The 27354-nt window shown below is 42.1% G+C and overlaps 2 protein-coding genes across 5 annotated transcripts; one reads left to right on the top strand and one right to left on the bottom strand.

Moving 5' to 3' along the window:
* Window positions 1–5106: 5106 nt before the first annotated feature.
* On the bottom strand, window positions 5107–15530 carry fen1 (flap structure-specific endonuclease 1). Of its 2 annotated transcripts, none has more exons than XM_017465059.3 (11): window positions 15316–15530; window positions 13039–13175; window positions 11674–11776; window positions 11091–11193; window positions 7943–8006; window positions 7683–7792; window positions 7358–7494; window positions 6870–7068; window positions 6054–6205; window positions 5536–5650; window positions 5107–5359 (listed from the first exon to the last, which is right to left on the bottom strand). In XM_017465059.3, exons 2-11 carry the CDS (start codon window positions 13118–13120, stop codon window positions 5282–5284), a joined length of 1143 nt encoding a protein of 380 aa, XP_017320548.1. In that variant the 5' UTR covers window positions 13121–13175; window positions 15316–15530; the 3' UTR covers window positions 5107–5281.
* A 3-nt stretch (window positions 15531–15533) lies between these two features.
* tm9sf1 (transmembrane 9 superfamily member 1) lies at window positions 15534–23380 on the top strand. Of its 3 annotated transcripts, none has more exons than XM_053679601.1 (9): window positions 15534–15654; window positions 18834–19030; window positions 19129–19260; window positions 19505–19627; window positions 20447–20796; window positions 21094–21248; window positions 21531–21716; window positions 21892–22165; window positions 22306–23380. In XM_053679601.1, exons 2-9 carry the CDS (start codon window positions 18842–18844, stop codon window positions 22697–22699), a joined length of 1803 nt encoding a protein of 600 aa, XP_053535576.1. In that variant the 5' UTR covers window positions 15534–15654; window positions 18834–18841; the 3' UTR covers window positions 22700–23380. The 3 variants fall into 3 exon arrangements, with proteins under 3 accessions (XP_053535576.1, XP_017322326.1, XP_053535577.1); XM_017466837.2 differs by lacking the exon at window positions 15534–15654 and adding an exon at window positions 15669–16469; XM_053679602.1 differs by lacking the exon at window positions 15534–15654 and adding an exon at window positions 16509–16748.
* The last annotated feature ends 3974 nt before the right edge of the window (window positions 23381–27354 follow it).

Here is a 27354-nt window from a genome sequence, read left to right as displayed (position 1 = left end):
GAGGCTACCTTACAATAACAGAACATTTTTCTTTCTTTTTTTTTCCATCTCAGGTAGGATCATTGATCTGACTTTTGGGACTAGATTTATCCAAACATTTAGGTATACACTAAATGGCTAAAAGTATGTGCTCACTTGACCATCACACCCATATGTGCCCATCCCAAAAACTACCACCATGGGCATTAACACAAGGTTGGCTTCTCCTTTCTGTTATAGCAACCTCCGCTCTTCTGGAAAGTCCTTTCCACTAGATTTTGGAACGTGACTGTGGGGATTTGTGCCCATTCAGCCACAAGAGCAGTAGTGAGGTCGACCGTTGATGGCAAGTGAGAAGACCTCCTGTGTAGTCGGCTTTCCGGTTAATCCTAGGGTGTTCAGTGGGCTTGAGATCAGATCTTGGGCCCCTCTGGTTCTAACAAGATCTTTATGGATCTTGCTTTGTACATAGGAGCATTGTCATGCTGGAACAGGTTTGAGCTCCTTTGTTCCAATGGAAGGAAATGTTAAAGCTACAGCATACAAAGATATTCTAGACAGTTGTGTGCTTGCAACTTTGCAGCAACAGTTTGAGGAAGAACCACATACAGTGCTGTGAAAAAGTATTTCCCACCCTCGTGATTTCTTCTGTTTTTGTGTACCTCATACTAAGTAGTTTTCGATCTTCAAGTGAAATACGACATGAAACAAAGGCACCCTGAGTAAACACTCAATACAGTTGTTGTAATTTAAGCAAAAAAGTTTATCCAACACCTATCAATTTGGAAAAACTAACTGCCCCTTTAAATCAAAATCTGGTTGTGCTGCCTTTGGCAGCAATAACTGCAACCGAACGCTTCTGATAATTGGAGATCAGTCTTTCACTTACTTCTAGGAGTAGGATTTACTCCTATGCTTTGGATTATTGTCTTTCTGCATAATCCAGTTGCGCTTGAGTTTCAATTTACGGATTGAAGACCGGACATTCTCCTTTTAGGATTTTCTGGTAGAGAGCAGAATTCATGTTTCGCTTAATTATTGGAAGTTGCCCAGGCCCTGAAGCAGCAAAGCATCCCCACACCATCACACTTCCTCCACCATGCTTGACCGTAGGTATGATGTGTTTTTTGTGGATTTCTGTTTTTGGTTTACACCAGACGTAACGGGACCCCTGTCTTCCAAACAGTTCCGCTTTCAACTCATCAGTCCACAGAACATTCTCCCAAAAGGCTTGAGGATCATCAAGGTGTCTTTTGGCAAAATTCACACGAGCCTTAACGTTCTTCTGGGTTAGCAGTGGTTTTCACCTCACCACTCTTCCATGGAGCCATTTTTGTCCAGTGTCTTTCTGATAGTGGAGTCATGAACAGTGACCTTTACTGATGCAAGAGAGGCCTGTAGGTCCTTTGATGTTGTCCTTGGCTCTTTTGTGACTTCCTGGATAAGTAGTTCCTGTGCCCTTGAAGGAATTTTGGAAGATCGGACACTTCTGGGAAGGTTCACTGCTGTGCCGAGTTTTTCCATTTGGAGATAATGACACTCACTGGGGTTCTTTGGAGTCCCGGAGCCTTTGAAATACCTTTGTAACCTTCCCAGAATTATATATTTCAGTCACCTTCTTCATCATTTCTGGAATTTCTTTCCATTTTGCCATGGTGTGTTGCTGAGTAAGAGCTTTTAACCAGCTTCATGCTGTTGAAAAAGTTCTATGTAAGTGTTGATGTGATGGAACAGGGTTCGCAGTAACAGGCCTGGTTGCGTCTAGTCCAGCTGAACCCCATTATGAATGCGTTTTCATACAGTAGATTTGGGAATTAGTAACTATGGAGACAAATACATTTTCACACAGGCCTAGTTGGTATTGGATAACATTTTTGCTTCAATAAATATAATTCAAAAACTGTATTTTGTGTTTACTCAGATTGCCTTTGTTTTATCTTAGATTTCGTCTTAATTTCTGAAACAATTTAGAACGAGAGGCACAAAAACCAGAATAAATACTTTTTCACAGCACTGTTTGAGTGTGATGGTCCGGTTTCCAAATACTTTTGGCCATATAGTGTAAGCTTAAGCTGTTTGCACTTGCAGATTCAGTGTTCACATTATATAAGGGTTAAAGTGGAAAATGACAAAATGCCTGAAAAATATTCATGACTCTGTATTTTGCACCAGCGAAACATTTCCACATGCTGAATGCTTTTAATACGTCTGGTTCTCTAAATTCAGGTTTCCCTTTAACATAATTTCCACTATTTTCATCGCATATTCACCGTATACGTTGTATCCTGTTTGGAACATACTGAGCTCGATATGCATGGCGTTGACGGCAATAGAGATCATTTTCGATCCGTTCAACCTTCAAAATATCGCAGCATTTCGGTTTCATTTCAGAATTTGTACGTTTTTGGTTCTGTCAGTGTGTTTCAATCGAATATTAGTTTACAGCTGAAGCAGTGTCTTTTTGTAGAAATAACTTTTGATCATATTTATTTTTGTTTACGAAAAGGAACATTGAAAATGAGCCTCAGCCACACGGTGCCATGTTTTCAGCAGCACTGGATCTGAACTGCTTTGTTTTTACAATAATGGTAATTATAAAAGTTGAGCAGATTTTATTTTTTTTTTTTTTTTTTTTTTAGAAAAAGGCCAAAAGGGATGATCTTTGCCCTTGACTGTATTCTCACTGCCCTACACCCAACAATACGCTTGTAACAATCTGTTCTTTGTACATTACCAAACACATTCACTTTGAGAAGCTAGCAGCGGTTTACCTGAACATCCGTCCTTGTTAATGGGGGTAAACGTGTTCAACTGGGATCTCGGCTACAGATAATAATGACACTGCTGGAAACAGTGGCGGAAAAGAACTCTGTTCATCACCCACAAAAAAATTGTGCCTTAGAAGGTTAAGTTCCTCAGGAGCCCTGGTCCCTAACCATTGAGGATCAGCATCCACAAAAAAAAGATGCTGCAAAGTCAAGGTTAGTGTGATTCCTTAGAAGCGAACATCACCACGTATAAAGCCCAATATTTCATCGAATAGGATCGCAAAAGTGGTCAGAAAAGCCAAAAGAGCGAACAAATTATTATTGGACTTTTTGATGTACAGGGCGAAATATGACAAACAAGTGCCCTCCAGAATGACTTCAATAAATAAACAAATTAATATTTCTTAACGTATTTGGTAACCGAATACATTATTATGCATAATCTCTAAATAAAGTTACTGAATTGATTTTTTGAAATGGTCAAACTTGGCTTTAGTGGACTGATCAAAAGGAAACCCATCAAATCACAGACACGTTTCCGGGAGTGTCGAGCGACCTTATTTCCTGTGTGTAGAACTTTTTCCATATAATCATATAAGACTAAAATAATGTTTTATAGCTATGAGTTTTCTTAATTACATGTGTTCAAAGCCCCTGCTCACTTTGTTACAGTGGGACAGCTAGCATAACAGGTTAGTTCTGTGAAACCATGATTGGGTTTCACGTCTCTTAACCAGCAGGGGTGATTGTGTGTTCCTGAATAACCCTTTGTTAATGTGCACCGCTTGAAATATTCCAACAAAGTCGTGCGTGTAGCGACCGATGACGCGGTATTCATAATAAGTACTGTTGTCGTACACCGTACAGCAACAGACTTACAGGAAAACGAGATGGAGCTAGCTATGATTACTGTGAGAACCTTATTATTATTATTTCCATTCCATTGATGGCGGCGTTCTCTTTTCTTATTAAGAAGATATTTAAGAGCTCTCTTTATAAAAAAAAAAAAAAAAAAGACACGACTGTGCAATAGGTTCGAGTCATTTTTTTTTTCTTGTGAAGTCTACTGCGTTGCACTTAGCACTCATGGTTTGGACATTCATTCCGAACAGGCTTGAGGAATCTGAATGCTCTCTACGTGACGTTATAATCGGTGTGGATATTATTTACGTCATGCTTTCACAGGGTTGCGTCTCCATTTTTAAACACGTTATATGCTCTGCACTGGACTGAACAATTCCAGGTCAAACGAGTGGAACGTCGGCACTGATATTTTTCCCACCGAGTGATCCTCCTCAGCACATTAGCTGCAAGCTGCCCAACCCGGTTTCCTCTGATTTTTTTACAAATGTATTTTCTTACAGCAGGGGGTTTACAGCAAATTGGGTTTAATCCAAACCTCAAAAACTTTGGTCGAAGATTATGTACAGAGGTACGCGTGACACCCTTATTAAAACTCTGCATCACACTCATCTGTTGCTAGCATTGGAGCAATTGTGCCAATCTATAATTGCTGACCCTTCTTAAAGGGAGCTAATTTACACCTCATGTCTGGTGGTGGGGTGTCTGTGCTAGGATACAGAATCACCCTCAAACTCGGTTTGTACTTGACGTTAGATAATGTTGGAGCAGTTAGCCCCGCGTTACCGTACCTGCGATGTGTGAGCGTTTCAGGCAGACCCAATCTTAAGCCAGGCAATTTGAACTCTATGGCCAGGAAGTCAATAAATTACAAAGCAAATCAACATTTAGTCCTACATCAAGGTCAAGCGACTGACGTTACCGAATTACGTAACGACGCAGCAACGTAAAACATCCGCCGTGAGCTTGCAAAGACCCTACAGTCTATTGAACGCACATTCCAAGCCACTGTTTATAAGAATCACTGCACCGAACAAATCTAAAACTCTAAACTGTCCATTTTTCCACTATGGCTTTTTTTTTTTAGAATACAGTTGCGTTTAGATAAATGAACAATCCATTGAGCATCCCCCGATGCTCTCAACTCAGAGACGCTCATGTGGAACATCCCTAGCTTTCTGTCAAATTAATGGGGGATGTCTTGAGTTCATTCATGTGAAGTAAAATCTATTAATGGAGTACCTGGAGGAAACCCCAGGGGTGGAGGGTGGGGGTGGCAGGGGGTTCTCGAAGCTCCGCACACCAGAGCAGAGGCAGGAATAGAACCCCTGACTCTGGAAGTCTTGCTCGAGAGCCCAGCCGTGACACCTTGGCAGTGCTGGGATTTAATCTCGTGACCTTCTGACCAGTAGTTTATCTTAACCACTGTCCAATGGGATTTAAGACACACACACACACACACACCCCCTGGTCAAATTAAATACCTTTTACACAAAAGCATTGTTCAGAAAAGTTTCTTTATTTAATTCAAACAGGAAGTTTTGCAGCATTGTGTCACACATCACACACATCAAGCACCGCGAGGACTGTCGTAGCACAGTCCACTGTTCCGTTCCAGCCCGCTGTAGCTCCACAGATGTTCACTTCGGACTTTTTTTTTCTTTTCTTTCCCTTCATTTTCCCTTCTTGAACTTGCCTGGTGTTGCACTTGTCTTCTGTTTCTTCTTGGCTGAGCCTTTTACTTCAGGCTCCTGCAGTTACATGAAAAATGGAAATCAAAATGACTCCGAACCAACACGAAGCTTGGGGACGCACAGTAAGGAATTTTTATTTATTTTTTTTTTCCCCGGAGCAGCTGAAATATTCCTCATCCAGCGCAGCAACATGCAGACATTCTATCAAACCGAAAGTAAACCGCTGTACACACCTTGCGTTTAGAAGAGATGGATCCTGTGACGGTAAAGAACGTGTCCAGTCTCCCTTGAGTGCTCCCCTGTCTGCTTTTCATGATTTTCTTGCAGCCGTTACGGATACGATCCTCACTGGCGATGAACACAAAAATAATAAGAATAATAAGAATAATAACTGTTAAATCGTGTACGTAGGCACTAGACTGCATAGCTGGGTGCTTTTCAGTATCATTCCCATGCCATATTCATTCGCCTCTCTCCGATGGCTGTTCGTTATTACACAGTTGCTCTGCCTCGTGTCTAAAATGTTCTCCTCTCCTTAAAACGTCGACATTTAACAGTAAGGACTGCATGAAGACTAGACGCTTTTTTTTTTCTTTTTTTTTCTTAGTAAGCATGATCCTGACACTACCTGGACTCTAAAATTCAGAAGACTCTACCGTTTTATCGGATTAACAATTCATCTCGATCCTTCGGAGGGATCGGTAGTGTGAAGATCGTGGAGAGGTTTCTAGCGAGACGCAGCCGTGCTTACCTGAACTGCTTCTCGCTGCACATAAACTGGACCAGTCCGTCCTCGTCGGGCTCGTTCCACTTGAGCTCCATGGCGGTACAGTCCACCACCTCGGGCTCCAGAAACAGGGCTCGAGCCTCCTTGTAAAGCCAGTCTTCTGGGGCAGGGTGTTTCTGTAGGATTCAGAGAAGCACGCCGCATGCGTGGAAGCAAAGAGACAGAGAGAGACGTATTAACATTAGTAAGATCAACACAACGGTCAGGATTGCGTTGAAGCGAAACGGTGTCACTCTCGACTAGGAGACGTTTAACCAGGGTTATACGCTCAGTTATGATTTAAAATGATCTATATGGGGTTTTTTTTTTTTTAAATTAAAATTAAATTCCGCACCGTGTTAAACGTGGAATGACTCGACCCGTTATCTCTTCGGATACGAGAAAGACTTGCATCAAGGCTCTACTCTGTACCGGCGCCCGGGCGGTGGAAGGAACCTCCCGTGGCGTCCTTCGAATGAAGACCGAAGACCTACCTCTTCCCTGAACGATTAAATGCGCGCTAATTATCCGATTTATTTAAACGTGCTCTTTATACTCGATCGTGTTCTTAGACCCTGATGATGACGACCAGCACGAGGAACTGTTCTTGATGGAGACTACCGGGTACTTCTCCGGCTCGGGATAAAGGGCTGGACGTAACCGATAGACGGTATCTAAAACGTCCAACCCGTTCGCTCTGGCCTAGGCCGTTTTGGCCTAAACGGCATGCGTCTTCAAACTCGAACACAAATACTGCAGAGATGGATTTCTCGCTAAATGGGCTCGTGTATGTGAACTCACCGATTGGTCGATGTTGTCGAGGATTTCTTCGATCGAACCGTGCTGTTTGATGAGGTCGATTGCTCTCTTGGGGCCGATCCCTTTGATTGTGCCGCAGTAGTCGCAGCCCAGTAGGATGCATAAATCGATGAACTGTTGATGTGACAAGCTCATCTCCTGCAGAACGCGGCTGAAGTGAAACTCCTGGATCGGGAGTTTCCTACAAGTGAGGCGAAAACGTAACCGTTAAAAACGTCTGCATTTTTACATTTATTTATTTATCTTGCTATAGACTCGCACACAGTGAGCAGAGTTGATATTAGTGCTTCAACTAACTGTATCGGGATCTTACTGGATTTCAGCTTTCTCGGCGAGATCTTAAGTTTTCAACATAAACAACACTTGAAGAAATACTGGTCCAGAATTTGGGCGGAATTCAACTCTTCTAGGATCGATGCCGCATGACACAAGACCGAATCAGTAACCCTAAAACAGCTTGATCGACGTACTTGGCTTCACTGGCGGTTAGGTGTCTCAGCAGGACGCTTGTTCCAAAAGTTAATCCGTCCATATCTTCGGTCGCCGTGGCGTACACCTTTCCTGCCTTCACCAGAGCCGCACAGCTGGCCTCGGCCTCACACGGAGCCTGGACGAGAACGTTCTCGTTAGCGTCCGCGCCGTTTGTGTGTGTGTGTGTGTGTACTGAACCTGAAGAGCTTTTCGTTTTAACATCTGGACACTCGAGTGTAAATACGTTCACAGATCAAAAGGAATAACCGTGAAGAAATTTGAATTCTGCTGAACGAAGGGGGGAAAAAAAAACAACAACAATACCTCTATATAGGGCACTCCCATTAACGTGAGGAGTTTTTTACACTCGTCGTTATGCTGCTTGGTGACTTTTACGAGACGTTTGCTGAACTTGTCGATGTTCTCCTGTTCACCTATGGACCAATACAATGAAACGTCAAAGGCCGTACAAACAAAGCTGTTTACAGAACTGTGCCAACACCAAGGTGTCTCATCTCAAATCTGGAGATTTGATTTTGTTTTGTTTTTTCGACGTTCGGGGATGTGAAGCGTTTCGGTTATACCCGTTTCCTGTGCTTGTGCTAGCAGCTTTTCGGCTTCTGCTCTCCGCTCCCCTCTCTTCTCCAACTGCAAAGAGAGACCAGGAAGAAAAGCACAGCCTCAGTAAAGTTCGTTTCAGTGGCATTAGGAACGTTCTTTACTTCTAAAAACAAACAAACAAAGACTTCAAATCATTGCGATCGTTATATTTCGGTCACTACAGCCTCATGTTAACCTGCCATCTTTAATGACTATCACCTTCGTGAACTGCCATATACGCAACCTAATGCAGACGTAGATCTTTTCGACCTTCAGTGTGATGCATCAACCAAATAAATTCGCGGTTACAATAACCTGGGTGCACGAGTGTCCACGCCGCGTGACTTGCGCTCTGTGAACGCACCTATTCCTTGTGACAAAGGAGCGTTCTGTCTTTTTGGTCAAGAGTGCGAACTTCTGTTGGTTCGGCGATTTGATTCCACTCGTCCTTGCAAACACGTTGAATCTGATCTATCAAATCAATACGGTTTAGATCTGGGCTCTGGCTGGACCATTCCAAAAACGCTGGGTCTTCTTCCTCTGAAGAAGCTTTGTTGTCCTTTGGATCGTTAGCGTGGTGTCCTTTTTTTTGCGCCAAATTTTGCCATGATTCCGTCAATCTTGGCTAGAGCCCTTGACTCTAGTCCCAGCTGTAGAGAAGCCGCCCTATAGCACGATGCTGCCAGCGCCACGCTTTACTTGTGTCTATGGTGTTCTCTGGGTGATGAGCTCTTTTTTTTCCTTTTGCCAAACGTATCTTTTAGAATTATGCTCAGAAAGGTTCTACCTTGGTCTCATTAGACCATAGCACGTTTTGCCACGTGGTTTGGGGTCATTTAGACGAGCTCGGATGCTTTTTTGATTTTTTTTAATGAGAAAGCGCTCCTATCTAGCCACCCAAACATGTGAAGGATACGACGGATGCAGGGAGGGGTCAGAGGGAACACGCCCAGCGTTACGTTTACTCATTCAGCGGACGCTTTCAACCAAAGCGAGTTACAAATGAGGAAATACAAGCAAAGCGATATATCGAGCGGAGGACGATACAAGTAGTGCTACGGTACAAGATTTATAATTGAGTTGTAGAAAGTGCGCAGAGTCGAGGTGCAAGAGCCAGAGTAAGTTTTTTTGTTTGTTTGTTTTTTTTTAGGATAATGTGGGGGTTGGCGTCTTATGGGTTGGTCATGTGTTGACGGAAGAGGTGGGTCTTTAGCAGTTTTTTGAAGATGGTGTGGTCCGGATTGAGGTCGTAAGTTCATTCCAATACTGAGGGACGGTTAGTGTGAAGGTTCTGGAAAGGGACCTTGAGCCACGCTGAGTAGGCGCTACTAAGCGGCGGTCGCTACTAAGCGGCGGTCGCTAACCGACCGCAGATTGCGTGAGGGAACGTAGGCCTTCGGGAGATTTTTGAGGTAGGAGGGTGGTGTTCCAGACAAGCTTTGTACGTGAGCATCAAGGCTTTGAATTTGATGCGGGCGGCTACAGGAAGCCAGTGGACGGAGATGAAGAGGGGTGTGACGTAGGTTCTTTTGGGTTTGTCGAAGACGAGGCGCGCCGCAGCATTCTGAATCATCTGAAGGGGTTTGATGGAGTGACAGTAGTGAGTTGCAGTAGTCCAGTTTGAAATCACAAGAGCCTGGACTAGTATCCGTGTGGCCTGTTCGGTGATGTTATACAGAATGAACCTACAGGACCGTGCCTCTCTGATTTCTCTGATGGTATGATTCTACCATCGTGTTCTTTGTAATCTCGGTCGCCGCGGTGCCCCACTTTCTCCACTCGTCCATGGCATTCACGGTGTTTTTCCCACTTGAAATTCTGCCGGGTTGCCACATCACGTTAAAGGTGGAAAAAGAGCCGACGCGATTCACAGTATGTGCGTGTGATTTTTTTTTTTCCCCACGTTACAAAAACCGGAAATTTTTGTCTACACATTTTATACCAACTGTATTTTAATGAGACGGTGTGGAATGGTAACGTGAGACATATTACAAGAAAGAAAATCGCCGGTTCACCTGTAATTATACGTAAGAGACTTATTCAACAATAGATGCTCACATATCGTGCATAATGTACGTCACTGGATGTTTTAACTGGGAAAATCAGCTTACTGGAGTTTCAGCTTTCACTAATATATATATATATAAATATTTATCTCATGTAAATTATGTTTTTCTAACACCACGTCAGCCAAGATCTCAAAACTATGATTTAAAAAACGAAGTGTGTTTCGTTCATTTCCCCTTATCTAAGTGAAGGTTGCTGGTTTTACAACCCCAGTTCAAAAAAGTTGGGACACGTAAATAAAAACAGAATGCGATGATCTGCAGATCTCATAAACCCGTACGTTATTCACGGTAGAACACTGAAAACATATCAAATGTTTAAACTGAGGAAATGTACCACTTTAAGAAAAAAACGAGGTGATTTTGAATTCGTCGGCCGCGACACGTGTCAAAAAAGCTGGGGCGGGGGCGACCAAGGGCTGGTCAGGTAAGCGCTACTGAAAAAGAAAGAGCTGGAGGTTAATTGGGAACAGGTCGGTAACATGACTGGGTGTAAAAACGACTATCTTAGAGACGCGGTCTTTCAGAAGTAAAGATGAGCAGGGGTTCAACAACCTGTGGAAAAACTGCATCTGCAATTCGTGGACAATTTCACAATAATGTTCCTCTACATCTACAGTACATCATATCCAAATATTCAGAGGACCTGGAGAAACCTCGGACGAGGGCGACTTTTTTTTGAGGCGTGTTGCGGCCTTCAAATTCAGAATTACCTCAAAGTTTCCCCAGTTTCAACTTTTTTAGATGTTTTCTATGTTCCATTGTGAATAACACACGGGTTTACGGGATTGGCCGATCACCGCATTCTGTTCTTGTTGACATTTCACACGGCGTCCCAGCTTTTTTGGAACTCACAAAGGCGCAAACGTGGTACGCATATACAGGATGCAGAAACGGTATTCGTATCGCACTCTTAGCTGTTTCATCTACGTCCGTAATGTTCTTGGCAGACCGGTGTTGGAAGTAATGAGAAATAAGTCTCCCTCTCGGTGCATTGTAAATTCGGATCGTCTCGTGGGACGGCTGCTGACGTGCTGACTCTTAGGACCTCCGTGCTGTTGATTACCTCTCCGGACTTGAGCTGAGGGGGCTTCCCGTCAAACACGTACACAGGCTTGATGCCACTGTCCAGCATGCGTATGGTCCTGTAGAACATGCCCATCAGGTGGCTGCCAACGCAGAAGGATTGACGTGAAATAACTTATTTTAAGCACAAACAACTATACAGTAGCCTAAATGATCCCACAGAACAATTGCGTCGTATGTTTTGGATACAGTCCTTTCACAATTCTCTTGCACAAGGCAGAAACTCTAGACTACATGTATACATGGGGTTTTACAGTAACCACCAGGCACTTACGGCACCCCTCGAATTTCTGGCTTGACCGCGCAGTTTGAAAGCAAGCGTCATGTTTGATCGCTTTCTAATTACCATCACTATTTAAATCAATTGTAACGTGGTAGATTTTACACTCTGCAAGAGAAATAAAAGCTCTACGTACTTGTCTAATGTTACCCGAGTCCGAGTGTACATTAACAGACTCTTATTTCACAGTAACGAACTCAAAACATTGCACGTTTTTGAGTCCTGACTCAGCACCGTACTCCAGGTACTTAACGCTGTGGGAAAGCGTCGACTTGTTCAATACCTCGTCGTCTCGCCATCGTCGTTCTGTAAGACGTTGCCGTCCTGCCTGACGGCGATCAGGAACTGGTAAATGCACATGGAGGCATCTATGGCGATCTTGCGCCCTAGGTGTGATCACAGCAGAACAATGAAATACAAGCGTTCACGCTAGTTGTACACGATCCAGACATATAAAAGCACATTTTAACAGAGCTGTTCGTTCATTTTGAGCGGTCTCTTCCTGTAAGTAACGTCGTTCCTATGGAAACACTGATGCTTTTTTTTTTTTTTTTTCCCCTAAGGCGCTGCGATAATAAGCAATTTGAAACACCTGGCGTCAGACTACGAGGAAAGAAAAACCATTTCAGTTATGGATGTAATGCGTTTTTAAGATCGAAGACGACGGCGATCTCATGTATGAGGAATTCCTCGTTTGGGTGGAAAACAAATTGGGATGATGTCCGATGTACACCCCCCCCCCCCCCCCCCCCCCCCCCACATTTTAGAATAAGAATAAAGTCATCAAAACGCTGGAGAAACACAAATGGAACTTTGGGAATTATGTTGTGATGAAATAAATCAAAATAATTGAGTATTTTAGCGTCTTCAAAGTAGACACCCTCCTTGCCGAGAATTTCCAGAAATGTATTCTCGGCGTTTTCCCGACTGACTTCTTGAGGAATTTCCCCGAGATGCTTTTTAAACAGTATTAAAGGAGTTCCCACCGACGCCGGACTCTTATCGGCCGCTTTTCGGAATATTTCGCTCCGGGTCGTCCGTTTAATTGTAAAAAATTGCAAACGAGATGTTTAGCTTTCTAATGAAACGAACGAGTATATTGGCGCGATTTCAAACATTTCCTCGCGCACATTCGGACCGAACGCTTTTTAACATCACGAGAAACGGTTCGGTCGGGCGTCCACAAACTTTTGACCCGTAGCGCGGATTGTGTGAGGAGGTTAAGGAGGTGTCGTACAAAATGATTCATCAAATTCGCCCAGGTGAGACCCTTTTTGTCCACTGATTTAATGGATATAGATGATAAATGTGTTTTTTTCTGTAACAGTAACTACTCCGAATATATTTTCTTTATGCACTATGGTAAAAAAAAAAAAACAATTATAATTTATATTTTAAAAGAGACCAATATCGGTACCGTTATGCCTTATACATACCCCCGCGACAATGCTCTTCTTTGTTGTTGATTAAAAAGTAGGTTTAAAAACGGTAGGTTTTATACATCACCCATATAACGATACCCAACACAATGTATTTGAAGTGTAGAAAGAAAACTTCCAGCATGACGAACGGAGCGCAGGACGATTCCTGCGCACGTAACTGCTCGCTGCACCGTGAAATTGCACAGCATGACAATATGCACACTTACCGAAGTAATTTTTAATATCCTGCTCCCTGATGGCTGTCGGCGCTTGATCAGCTATTAACTTGGCGAGGCCGTGAATTCCCATGTCGATCGAGTGGAGGACTGCCAACCGAATAGGAAAGATCACACAGACTCGAACACTTCATTTGGAACAACAACAATGATATTAAATGTCAAAACAAAAAGTGTTTAAATAAAAATTGAGATGATTTTATATATATATATATATATACACACACACACACACTAGAGATGCACTAGAATTTTTCACGCGATAGTTAAAAAACATCCCATGATCAGGGCGGATTATATCCTGTCAATCAAAAGAGGGCGGGAAAACACATCGATTTCGTGCTGTGTGTATAGACGATGTCTCTTGTGTGGAATGATGCCAAAGCTGCAGTTTGTAATCTCTGTAATCTCTGCACCGATTAAAATGTTACACCGGGAGTGAGCAGTTGTTAAGCGGGAGTTTCGGCGTCGAGTCTAATTGATTATTTTTTTGCTTGTCGCGGTGCTCGAGCTGAACTAACGCGCCGGTACAAAAGTTGAAAGATTTCAATGAAGAGGAATTGACGTAAAAATTAAAAAAAAGTATATATAGCGCAGAACAATACGTTTGTAGAGTAGTGTAGCTCATATGTAGTTAAAGTTAATATGACTTAATAGCATATAGCCTATATATTAGCAGTTTGATGTTTATGATGAAGTAGAAATGCTTGTGTTTGCGGAGAGTGAATGTGAGACTAACAGGTTTTTTACAAGTCAGTCAGTGTTAATATGAATGACTAATATTCAATAAGTTAATAATCTTGCTTTAATCTTCAGAATTGAGTTCATGTGTTCATGTTCATTAGAGTAACGTGTTTTGTGTTGAGACCAGTTACTGTGAAACAACGTGTTGAAATGGAGAGAATAAAGTTTTTATTCGCATTTCTTCCAGAATCGTGGAATGAATTATTATTTTTAAAAGAAGGCATAAAAGGCAGGACTATCGGTATCGGCCGATATCACTCTGAATAATCGGTATCGGCTGAGAAATTGAGTATCGGTGCGTCTCTAATACATACATACTCAAAATTTATAGAGATGTATAGAGATGTAACTGAAAAGGAAATGGCAACTGTAGCTAGGGTTATACCATCAGGACGTTTAACAGTCTGTACAGGATTTTGCGGCGTAATTTTGTGATTGTTTGCTGCAGTTTTTTTTTTTTTTGAGTTTTGAGTGTGTGTTGGGTTTTTTTGGGTTTTTTTTTTTTTTTTTTGCAGAAAACTATGTGATTGCATGAGATTGTTCTGCACTGTCTTTCTCAGTGACGTTTGTCGGTAAACGAGACCTTTTCGACTCTACTCGTGACCTCTTCTCGGCCCAAACCTGTAGAAAATCTGCCGCGGTTCTGAAAAATCGCACACTCCTCCGAATATTTCCTTGATTCCGCGGTTCATTTTTGCGATCACAAAACCTTAGGGCTTTCACAAGGCGAGGTTTGTCTTGATCATCATCATCACGATGTTGATATGAATCTTCTACGTAGGTAAAATGGTATGAACTTTCAGGAAACACAACGCTCTAACCAATGGAATGGAGAGACCACTGGCCACACAACAATGGTTTACTGAATTTGGAGATGGCTGATTTGATTAGGAATTGCAAACACTTTCTGTGTAAACAGTGAGGTTGAAGAGGTCGGGTTGAAAATGAGTCACTTCATTTACTAGACCAAAAAAAAAGAAAAGTAAAAAAAATAAAATAAAGAAACCAGGTGATGCTTAAGATGGAGTTAATGTTGTATACATATTTGGGCCAGATATTGATTTTTTAAATCTTCTTGAGGTAATTATATTCCATTATCGTAGAAATGATGATTAAAAAGTTTGTTTTGAGTACTATATCTATGGATTTAAAAGAATTTATGACAGAAAAGGACCTTTATTTTGAAAAAGCCATCAATGCTGTGTATAATTTATACAAGTCCTCATTGATTACATGTGTATATGTACCCTCTGTCAATGTATAATGTATGAATTATCAGTAAAAACACTACACAGACCCTATTAGGATAAAACATAGAACTATAACGTGTAAACAACGTCGCGCGCTACATCGCGAGAACACCAAGCATTCGCGCGGAGCTGATTATAAGGACATAAAAGTGTGTGTTTGTTTGTTTGTATGTTTCTGTAGCACGACGCACTCCTACTGCATGCAGTCTTCCAGAAAGTGTGGTAGCGTGTAAACATGCAAGAAGCCGAAAGATAATCAAACGACATAACTCACCAAAAAACGATAGTCCACACTAGTCAGGCGGGCGCGAGACAGGATGAGCTGCACGTCTTTTTCGCGCGCTGCAAAGACTTACGCAAGCAGGCATTACCAGTAGATCTTACACAGCTGCGTTGCTCAGGAGCGCTCTATCGATTCATCGGGTTTGATTAGTTTGGGCTGGTGCGCGACCGCCTGGACACCGGTGGCTTTTTTTTGTTGTTGTTGTTGCTGCAGGTTGTATATTTGCTGCATTCGCCACTAAGTGGGAACTGGGAAGTCTGGATATTGTGACGTCATTCCAACATGACTGCGCTGGTCGTGAGAAGTGAAAAACAATAGAAGTGATTTAAGGTGTTTAAGCCGGCTTTTGAGTTTCCGTTTAGATGTGAAATCGTTAAATAATATATTATACCTCAGTGATTGAAATGTTACGTCGCTTTATATTCGAGTTTTATTTAATTTTTAAATTAAACCGCGCTTTCGTGTGATTTCCGGCGGTGTTAACAGATTCATCCCATTCACGTTAACAACACGTTAACAACACGTTAACAACACGTTAACAACAACCCTTTTAATTCCAGTTTCACGCTGGATTACTGCGAGTATTCGGGTTATTTCCGATTTCGGAGTTCACGTGAACGCTCTAAAGCCGGAAGTAGGTTAGACAATTCCGATTTCCGAGTTATCCTGAACACACACACACACACATAAAGCATAGAAAGTGCCTCCGAGTGAGCTTGTTGAAAATGTATGCAAATTTATATGTATATTTTTTTAACAAAAAAAACAGCATTTTTGCAGTGTTTCTATATTTTTGTTGCGCTTTTTTAATTTTCACAAACGAGGAAGTGAAAGTATCCAAACAGGTGAGGCGTTAGTCTTGGCCACGCCCATCCCGGAAAATTGGCGATATTTTGATTTTAAGGTGACGTGGATACCGCAGCTAGTCGCCTCCTCTTGAGGCGTTTGGATGCGGTACAGAAGTAAACCGACCTGTTTGTTTGGTTGGGTTTTTTTGTGGGTTTTTTTTTTTTTTTTTTGGGGGGGGGGTTAAGATATGTGGATACATGCACATCTTCAGTAGTGACTATACGGAGATAAAGAAAGAACACCACTGCTTTTCCTGCCCCCGAGGAGGATTTCTGGATTTCAGGCAGCGGAAACAGGTTTTTTTTGGTTGCATTTCGCTTGTACGGAAGCAGTTCATACAGGCTAGCCGCATAGCTATATCCTCTTCTTAAAGCCAAACTAGTGAGATTTGTACTGTAATTTAGCACCTATATGAATCCAGTTAGACGGGCTAACATTGTTAGAGCTTGTTTACTATGAAACTATAAACTAAGGAAGTAGAAATGATTAACTCCAGCGTCTTTTGTTGACTTTATTTATTTGGTCTATCAAACTGTGCTGTTTTGTCTACTTTATTACCTGTGTTCTGCCTCCAGGTGAATATCTATCTGTCTGTCTATCTGTCTATCTGTGTTGCTGAGTGTTTTTCAGGGGAAAGTAGCCACCCCATGCTCAAGTCGTCGCGTGAAGTCGCCAGATGACGTCACAGCGCGATTTAAACGCGTTAAATGAAGGGTTGCTGAATGCTCTGTGCGAATGAGCGCGAACGAATTTTTTGAGACTACAATCCTTATTTTTATTTATTGATTTTTAATAAATATTATATTTTATAATATAAAGACTGCTGTAACGTTTGAGCGGTTTATTACGTCGGCAGCAAACGTATTTGTAACGTGAGTGACTAAATAGTCCCGGTTATCGCGACCGATTTGGCGATTGGATTCCCGTTTATATGGTTTCGATTCGATATCGATTAGTTATCAATGTTTCATTTAAAATGTTCGTTTTGCAGACACGGAATCCACGTTTTAAACGCTGGTGACCGAAACACTCCTACTTTAGCTATGTTACTGAAATAGCCGTTTGCATTAACAATAGAGCCCACACAATTATATATTTTTTTTTTTTTTTTTTTTTTTACTTTGGGTAGCAAACATTGTAACTAGAAACCATAAACACGTGCGGACAGTGCACACAAGGTAAGCACAAACTGCACAGTGCGTGTTACTGTAATTAAATATATAAATAAATAAAAACCATGTAAATGTGCAACAGTGAAATTCATTAACAACTTATTCAAGAATTAAAACCGTCGTCAACGTTGATCGATTAAAATCGGAGAATCGCTTTTTTTTTTTTTTAGCCATCCCTATGACTGATGGATGTTCCATGCGCCGACTTCACGGTCTAGAGACAAGTGTTTTGTTGTTATGGGAAAATAACCCACGGACCGATGCAAAGCATTCCGGTTTACACACGGCGTAGGTTTTTTCATTTTATTTTGCACGTAAAGAAGCAGCAGGAACACGAGTATGGCGTTATCTTAGTGCCAGAATTTCACTGAAATTTGTGCTGAAAGTATTGAACGTGACGTTTGTTTTTGTTTCTTCCCAAGAAACAAACAAAAGTATACAATGAGAGAAGAAGGAAAAACACCCTGAAACGGAAAATGGCGGCTAAAATGTAACGCGCTCTTCGAGTAAACGAGTACAAGTAACCTTTTGTTTTCGCCGTTCGTGCTGCTGGAGTTTTCGTTTACATTGGCAACAAATTCCGGCGTGTCAAATCACACGTCTGTGAGGCGGGGCTTAAGAAGAATTTTGACGTAGATCTTCTTTTTCTTATTTTTTTTTTTTTTTTTTACTCTCGTTGGCTAGTGAGATTCGGATCGACAGCTCGAGTGTCCAGCTGAGTAGGAGGATGTCGTTATAGTGGAAAAAGACAAAAATAGAACGTATTAAAGGAGTCGTATAAAACACAACTAATTACTTATAAAAAAAAGAAGACAAAAAGAAGCAGTGGTAGCGTGTGGTCTGGAAATAGAAATGCAGGAAATGTTTATGGATGTAATAGCTCGCTTTTATTACTTGTAAATATAGCCAAGAGGAGATTTCGAAGTGAAGAAGGGTACGGGCGGGACAAACGTTGGTGACCAGAGATTGTTCGTTGGGAACGTATGCTCACGGAGACCCAACTCGGTCAGGCCTTCCGCACTGGTGGTGAGTCGTAAAACCCGAGCCACAGCTTATATAACCGGTATCTGTGACGTGAACTTGAGAACCGTATCGACCGCATCTGCTCAAAAAGTCGCCAGATTTGACCATAGGTTTCTACCTCCGCCTCCGGTGTTAAAGTATATGAAGAAGCATGAATGTATGCATTTCTTTGCCTGTCCCTAAAGCCTTTCCACAGTGCTGTATTGCCCACCCCCAGGGCGGAGTTTGCTCTTCAGTAGTCGCTCGTCAGCGGTAAACCTAGTTTGTCTGTGGGTTTTGTTTTGTTTTTTTTTCGATGCATGTCTTCCGTCGCTCTGTTCAGTTTTATATCCATCGCTTGGTTGATAGGGGGTGGTTTTGACGTCAGCGTTTTGGTCTGAGCATTCACTTCGAACCAAATTTCACTTTGGCAGCTTTTAAGGTTTTTCTTGAACGTGACATTTAAATGAGTTTGCTCTCACGTAGGGACCACGATGGCGACTCCAGGCTGGATCCTGGGCTCTCGGCTACCTCTTCTGTGCCTTCTGTTCCTACAACTTGCCTGGACAGCCACTTACAAGGAAGGCGATCCCGTCATGCTTTACGTGAATAAAGTAGGGCCTTACCATAACCCCCAGGAAACCTACCATTATTATACCCTCCCTGTCTGCAGACCCAAAGAGGTGGGTGATTGTGGCTTTTGATTTCAGCTGGAGTTTTGTTGTTTGTTTTTTTACGTCATCGTTCCGTTATCTTTATAGTCGATTTATTCATTTCACAGGTGCGCCATAAAGCCTTAAGTCTGGGAGAGGTTTTGGATGGCGACAGGATGGCAGAGTCTTTATACAACATCCGCTTCAGGGAGAACACTGAAAGACAAACACTTTGTCAGCTCACGCTGTCCGAGAAAGATGTATGTACTTTTGTGTCAGCAATCGTTCCTTACGTCATATAATCATGTTCTTTGGGATTATTCGTATTTTCAGACTTACATTTGTGATTGATTTTATGAGACAGATGCTGCAATGTAATGCTCTTTGCCACAAATTAGACTTGCATGCTAAATATGTTATCTATATTTTTGAAGTATTGTATAATGTTGTTGTTGTTGGGGGGTTTTTTTTCAAAAAAAAAAGGTGATGGTATTGTTTTTATAGGTGGATCAGTTGAGAGAAGCAATCGAAGAGCTGTATTACTTTGAATTTGTCCTGGATGATATTCCAATCTGGGGCTTTGTGGGATATATGGAGGAAAGTGGTTTCCTGCCTCACAGTCACAAGGTCTGCCTATCTGAACGTCTTCTGAATCTGCTTCTCTGATTTTCTGCCTCGCTTGCTGACGTTGAGTCCTAATTTTTTGCTTATTATTGTTATTATTGCAGCTTTGGATATTCTGCTGCCGAGTAACACTTTATTCTTGCACTTACTGTCAGAACACAGAGCTGGATAAATTACTAGCCTGAATTTATTTATTTATTTATTTATTTATTCATTTATTCATTCATTCATTCCTCAGAAGAAGGAAAAACCAGAGAAAGAATGTCTAGTGTATCGACGTTCCCAAAGAAAACGTTTCATCTGATATGTTTGTTTACACCACAGTGTGATTGAATCCTCGAATCTGATTGGTCAGAAAGGTTTTTTTTTTTTTTTTTATGGCAGCAAGGTTCGGACAGTAGTTTTGGCTGTAACACGAACAATAGGTTAATATTAATGCCTTCGTTCTAACGTGTTATCGTTTGTGTAGTAACAGCTCATACACGGGGATGTGTACGGCGGAAGCTTCACATAATCGAAGACTAATAACAGGTGGATTTAAAAAAAATTTAAAAATAACACAGAAGAATGATAATTGTTGTACAGTAGTGATGTTTCTTGTTAGGAGATGTTTATGAATTGTTGGAAAATTGCAGTGGTATAAGAGGAATGACGCACTCCATGAGCTCCTCACGCTTTTTGAGTTCCAGTTCCGTTAGTTGCTGCTTTTAAGTCTAGTTATTGGACACCGGCGCTTTCATTTGCGCTGTAGGATATCCAATGAGTTTATGATTTGTACAACCCTGGTGTAATGAATGTTCCTGCCTTTTTTCCTCTCCTCAGGTTGGGTTGTGGACCCACTTGGACTTCAATATTGAGTACAATGGCAACTCTGTGATCTTTGCCAACGTGTCTGTTAAAGACGTGAAGCCGGTGCCTCTGGAGGAGGGCGGACATGACGGGGTAGACGGCAATAGTGGAGGTCTCTCGGTGACCCACACCTACAGCGTCCACTGGTTCGAGAGCCACTTGCCCCCATCGCGCAGAGCCGAGCGCCTCCGGGACTACTCCTTCTTCCCGAAGACTCTGGAGATCCACTGGCTGTCAATCATCAACTCGTTGGTGCTGGTGGTGCTGCTGCTAGGCTTCGTTATCATCATCCTTATGAGGGTGTTAAAGAACGACTTTGCCAGGTGAGAACGGATAGAGATGATACCAGAGACGCAGAAGAAGGAGATGAGAGAAAGTATTCAGATATGGAGTGGCGGAACTAGAGCATCTGTAGCGTTTTATACAGGAGAAATTAATCGTCTGATCAAGACAAGGTTGAGAGGAATAGGTTGCTAATAATTGTGACATTTCTGGGAAGGGTGTAGCTAGTGCGAGGTATGGTTCCGTGTGATGGTACTCGGTGAGGAAGGTGAAGCGTTCCGGTCATGTCTGCAGCTCTGTTACTGATTCAGTTCTGCTCAACTGTATAACTGTTCCAGATATAACGTAGAAGAAGATGGGAGCTGCGACGATCTGGATCAGGGTGATAACGGCTGGAAGATCATTCACACAGATGTCTTTCGATTTCCATCAAACAAAAGCTTGCTGTGCGCCGTGCTTGGAGTAGGAGCTCAGTTTCTTACTTTGGCCACTGGTAAGAATCTGCGCACCATTTTTTTTTTTTTTTTTTTAAAAACTAAATGGACGCACATGTTGGCTTTTGTGACCGCGAGAGGATTTAATAAACTTAACACGGGGCAGCGGGAGCTCAGTGGTTAAGACATTGGACTACCGATCGGAAGGTCGTGAGTTCAAGGCCCAGTTCCACTAAGCTGCCTCTGCTGGGCCCTTGAGCAAGGCCCTTAACCCTCAGCTGCTCAGTTGAGTCTGCCAAATGCCTTGAAAAAATATACCGGCCTGCTCTTTCCATCGCTAGGAATCATCATCATGGCATTGCTCGGGATGTTTAACGTTCATCGGCATGGAGCCATAAACTCTGCAGCGATCGTACTGTATGCGCTGACTAGCTGTGTGTCGGGATACTGCTCGTGTAGCTTCTACACCCAGATCCATGGCCACCGCTGGGTTTGGAACATCATCCTCACCTCCACCCTTTTCTCCGGTGAGACGTGTTTTAACATTTTTTGAATAGGGCCTTTGTTCTCTGTATTGATTGATGTCTTAATGTTCACAGTGTAATTAAAAGCCATTAGTGTAGCAGTTTTTGTTGTACTTAATCTCTCTCTCTCTCTCTCTCTCTCTCTCTCTCTCTCTGTCTCTCTCTCTCTGTCTCTCAGCCCCTCTCTTTCTGACCTGGAGTGTAGTAAACTCTGTACACTGGTGGAGTGGTTCCACACAGGCACTCCCCGCATCTACAGTGCTCCTGTTGCTAGGGGCATGGGTGCTAGTGGGTTTTCCCCTTACAGTCATTGGGGGAATTGTGGGGAAGAACCGGGCCGGCAGCTTTCAGGCTCCGTGTCGCACACGCAACATTCCCCGCCAGATCCCAGAGCAGCGCTGGTACAAACACACAGCCGTGCACATGGCCATCGGAGGATTCCTGCCTTTCAGGTGACCAGTGTGCGAATAAGAATGACAATAAAATGCTGTCTTACGTTTGGTCTTGAGCCTTTATCCAGCGATGTGTACACTGAAACAGAAAACTAACGTTTTCATTTCCGTTTGTCCGTGTCACCCCTCTTATTCCACAGTGCCATCTCAGTGGAGCTCTACTACATATTTGCGACCGTGTGGGGTCGGGAGCAGTACACGCTTTACGGCATCCTGCTCTGCGTCTTTGCCATCCTGCTGTCTGTGGGAGCCTGCATCTCTGTGGCGCTCACCTACTTCCTGCTTTCGGGCGAAGATTACCGCTGGTGGTGGCGAAGCATCCTGAGTACGGGATCCACCGGCCTATTCATATTTGTCTACTCGCTTTTCTACTATTGGAATCGGTCGAGCATGAGCGGTCTAGTGCAGAGCATGGAGTTCTTCGGCTATTCCTTACTCACCGCGTTCGTGTTCTCACTCATGCTCGGGACTGTTTCGTTCTGGGCCTCGCTGGCATTTATCCGTTACATCTATCGCAGCCTGAAGATGGACTGAACGATGCTGGCTGGCGAATAACATTCATGCACTAGCACCCCCCCCCCCCCCCACACACACACACACACACACACACACACACGCGTACACTTTTCTTTTTTCTACCCCCCCTCCCCGTCGCCGGACGCCAGTTTTTCGGACGTCGAAATGGAAGAGGGTTATTTTTCGGGAAATGGAGTATAAACCGTCTCTTTAAAACATTTTGTGAATTTTTTTTTTTTTTTTTTTTTTTCTTTTTTCTCGAAGAGAGACCGACGCTTGATCACATAGTTTAGTTAAATTATACGATCTACGACGTGCATCTGAACGACATGAAAGCAGAGTGGGAAACTACTGCATGTCCATTTGTTACTCCGTTGCACCAAAAGTTTACTGAAATCGAATCTGACTTGTTTAGTAATGGTATTTGGTTTGTCCAGTGCATAGTGCATACAATACTCGGATGAACAGTTTAAAATGAAATCACAGAAGTAGTACTTTATAGGTTATGGGATGTAAGTGTCATATCGATGGTGGATGTATGTATGTGTGTATATAATGTACATACATATATAGATGCATAGGTGTTAAATTTCGGGGGGGGTTTACGTGGCATGGACAATACGGTTGTGGCATTGAGTTGCGCGTCAAACGTTCATAAAGGGAATAGTTTTAGAAAGGGTATTTATGACGACGAAGTGGGGGAAAAATCAGACCAACAAGAAAGAAACTAGCAAAAGTAGAAGTTCTTGAAACTATTTATGCTAATGTTAAATCTGTTTATAGCAGTATTGGATAACTAAGCATAATTAAATATACAAAACATGAACCGTCTAGTTTAAGGTCTGTTACTTTAGTGAACTATTACCTGTCTTTGGACAAAACTTGGCAAGACTCACATTTTATCAGACCGGAATAATGTGGGATATGGGAGCAATATGTTCTACTCTAGTCACCATTTACTGTGATCTTACTTCAGATTTACATATACAATCTTTTCAATAAAGCTACCATGTTTTTTTCCTACAAAAAAAGAAAAGAATCTCTAATTTTTGTGTAGATGTTTAATAACAACCGCTGGATTTTCTAATGTTCATGAGTTTTTACAATGAGGTGTAAAAGTCAGGTCCAGGTGTATTCCTTAGAAACCTTAGAAACGCATGATTTGCTGTTGGTATTTCTTTCTTTTGTTTAACCTAGCAGGTTATAAATCGATAATGAGTTGTAATTTTTTTTTATTATTATTATTAATAATAAGTCATTCATTAAATTTTTATTCAAAATAATGTTTTACCGACTTAAAAAAAAAAACCATGCAGCAAATTGTCATTTAAAAACTGTCAGCTTAAACCCATAAAGCACATAAAGAAGAAACTCGGTCTTTAAATGCTGAGACGTTTGGGAGTGTTTGGTGGGGTTTGATATTGTATTTATTGTGTGGGTGTGATGGTTTCTTTCTAGTAATTATGTTCATTAGAAATGGGTGTGTTTAGAATTCCAGAAAAGGATGAAAGGTCGTTGCGCAATTTAAAGCGATTCCTCCGTGATAAACGGATCAGCCGATGTAGTGCACAAAACTAAAATACAAGCTAAGAAGTGCAAACATTTTTTTAGTTATTTAGCCTCATAAAATGTTTATGGAAAGAAAAAAAAAAGTTTTATAATTCCACCAAATGGGGAAATTATGATGGCATAAATTATGTTTGGCCATAAATACAGATTTTCTAGAATAATATATAAAATTTGGATTTGGTCCAAGGTCAGCCTGTTTAATGCTCAGAGACGGGAAGGAAAAACCCAAGCACTACGTACATCATGTGACCTGCAGGCCTCTACAAGCACAATCGATTTTTATGTTCATGACTGTCCAATCAGAAAAAAAGACAAAAACAAATTACGCTTTCATGGAAGCGTGGCTAGGATAAAGCCCCTTCTCTCCAAAAAGCACATGGCAGCTAAACTTAGGTTTGCAAAATTCCATCTGAATAAACGACAAACGTTCTTGAGCAAAATCTCTGGATCTTGATGAGACCAAGTTGGAGATGTTGGGCAAAAAAACCAAACCCAGGATATCACCACAACAGTCTGGAAGTCTGATGGGAAACTTGCAGTCATTCAGACTGACATAGACTGCGTTGACATGGACGGCAGTAATCTAATTATTGACCTTACTCTGAATAAGACAATATTCTGATTAAGGTGTTTACATGAGTGGCTTTTACATGAGTTACTTTTAGAATACTCCTTTCATGTTCCTGTGTTACATGTTATAGAACGTAGATGGGTTAACAGCACACGTCGTTACGTCACCGCGCCAATTTCACGTATCGACATACAGTTGGTCGTCGTTATGGGACAGTATACAGTTTTGGGTGTTTCATTTTGAATTTTACGAACGCTTCAAGAGCAGTTAATCATTTGTCATGCCGTACGTGCTAATAGACGACGGCGGATACGGATTCTCCAGCAACACGCCTCCTCTGTACTTTCATTCGGCAAGATTTCATTCGTGCCACCGCGACAAACTCGGAGGTGAGTACGAAGTAAGGACTGGTGGGAGAGAGTTGTTTTAATGGAGTTTGATGACGCCGAATGGAAAGAGAATTTCCGCGTGTCCCGGAGATCATTTGTAAAAATATGTTCCGTGATGGAGGGTGCTGTTAACCCATGAGTCCCCAGGAAGACACTGTACGTGCGTTGGACCGCCTGGGATACCGAGTAATAGCTAATCAATTTGGCGTGCACGAATGCACGGTCAAGGGGTTTGTGTACATGTTTTACAAAGGAATGCAAAAAATCTAATCCGGGTTCCTAGTCTGGAGGACTCGAATGCAATTGCTCGCCGATCCGAAATGCACCATCACACACCACAGATAATCGGATGCGCTGACGGGACGCACGTTCCCATACTTCGGCCGAAAGATGGATATAGGGACTCTGTTAATCGTAAAGGATGGCCGTCATCTGTGCTTCAGGCAGTCGTAGATGACTGATATTAGTAAGTAGCCACATGAATCTTCCCTTTATTGTATACAGCGTGAATTATGTATTTGTTGTTTGATCAGTTGTTTTTACTGGTATTTGTCCTGTCATAGGTAACATTTTAAGTATTTCTCTGCCCTGTGAAGTGTTTTATGACATGTCTGTAACAAGCACGATACACATTTTTTTTATTTACTTTAAAATATAAGTGCTTTTCACTTCTCTCAAACCTATATATCGTATGTAAACCACTAGAGCCTAAGTCGCAGTGTATATTGTTTATCGGATAATATGACCAATAATCTCAGCTATACTTCTGTAATGCTGACGTTACTTTTATCTTTTTTTATCTAGCTTTTGGAGCATCAATTGCCAAGTTTCTGGGAGCGCATGTACTGCGGCAATCACAGCTATGCAAAAAGGCCCATCCATCCATCCATCTTCTATACCGCTTATCCTTCCTTCAGGGTCACGGGGAACCTGGAGCCCATCCCAGGAGGCATGGGGCACAAGGCGGGGTACAGACTGGACAGGGTGCCAGTCCATCACATACACATTCACACTCCCATACGTACACTATGGACACGTTGGACATGCATGTCTTTGGACTGGGGGAGGAAACCGGAGTACCCGGCGGAAACCCCCGCAGCACGGGGAGAACATGCAATCTCCGCACACACAGGGCCACGGTGGGAATCGAACCCCCGACCCTGGAGGTGTGAACGTACTAAGCTAAAGTTAAAAAATATTTTACCATGGTCTTGGCTGGTAACATTAAATGACATTAAATCACAGTGACATCAATAACTTTGTGTTGACATATGACCTTTAGGGAGTGATGGTCATTCAGGGGAAACCAGTCCCCCAGTGCTGGTTGGAGGAGGCAACAGTTATGGAGAGAGCTTTACCCCTAGCCCCACAGTGCACCACAGAAACACACTCCCAGCGCAGATGCTTATGTCATGTATTATCAGCATACATGGTAGCAACCTTTCCCCTTCGGAAGAGTATGCATTAGGCACAAGTGGTTAACTTCCAGCATATTTGCATGCTTTGAGGAGCTTGGAAAGTCACACTTCTTAGTCTTTATTCAGCGTTATTATCTCCAGTCCATGATGTGAACTGCATTCAAAGAAATTATTTTATGAAGAAGTGCTGCACTTTTTCTTTTAATGTGAACTAGGCAAAAAAAAGTTTGAAAGTACTTGGTGTTTCTTTCTGTGATTAATGAGTAACACAATTTCTGTTGGGTTTTATATGCTTTAATTCCAGGGACACTGCACACGGGTTTGAAATGCAAAAAAAAAAAAAAAAGGGACCTCTTCAAGTGCTGCTCGCTTATGTTAAATATTACTTCACAAAAAAATAGAGGTTTAAATAAATAAATAAATAAATAAACATTTCAACCCCGTCCAGAGTGTAAGTTTCGCTTAGTAAGCAATTTTATAGAATAAAATTTTATAATTATATAACAACATTCTTTCCTGTAACACAGGCGAATATGAGGTAGGCAAACATATCTAAACTCAAGCCAATACAGGCATTCACAAACGATTTTACATCACAGGTTAGTATACGATCGAGCGTAGTTATTTGCTTCTTCTGATCCGTGTTGAGCAGTGGATGTGTTTGACACAGTAGGACCATGCATGGGAGAGTTAGATGGCTGTGTGTGATACCCTTGAAAGTGTAAG

The sequence above is a fragment of the Ictalurus punctatus genome, chromosome 1 (genome assembly GCF_001660625.3).
Source record: "Ictalurus punctatus breed USDA103 chromosome 1, Coco_2.0, whole genome shotgun sequence".
In the NCBI taxonomy this organism is placed as follows: domain Eukaryota; kingdom Metazoa; phylum Chordata; class Actinopteri; order Siluriformes; family Ictaluridae; genus Ictalurus; species Ictalurus punctatus.
The sequence above is the reverse complement of the archived record's forward strand: the minus strand, read 5'-3'. Positions and strand labels throughout refer to the sequence as shown.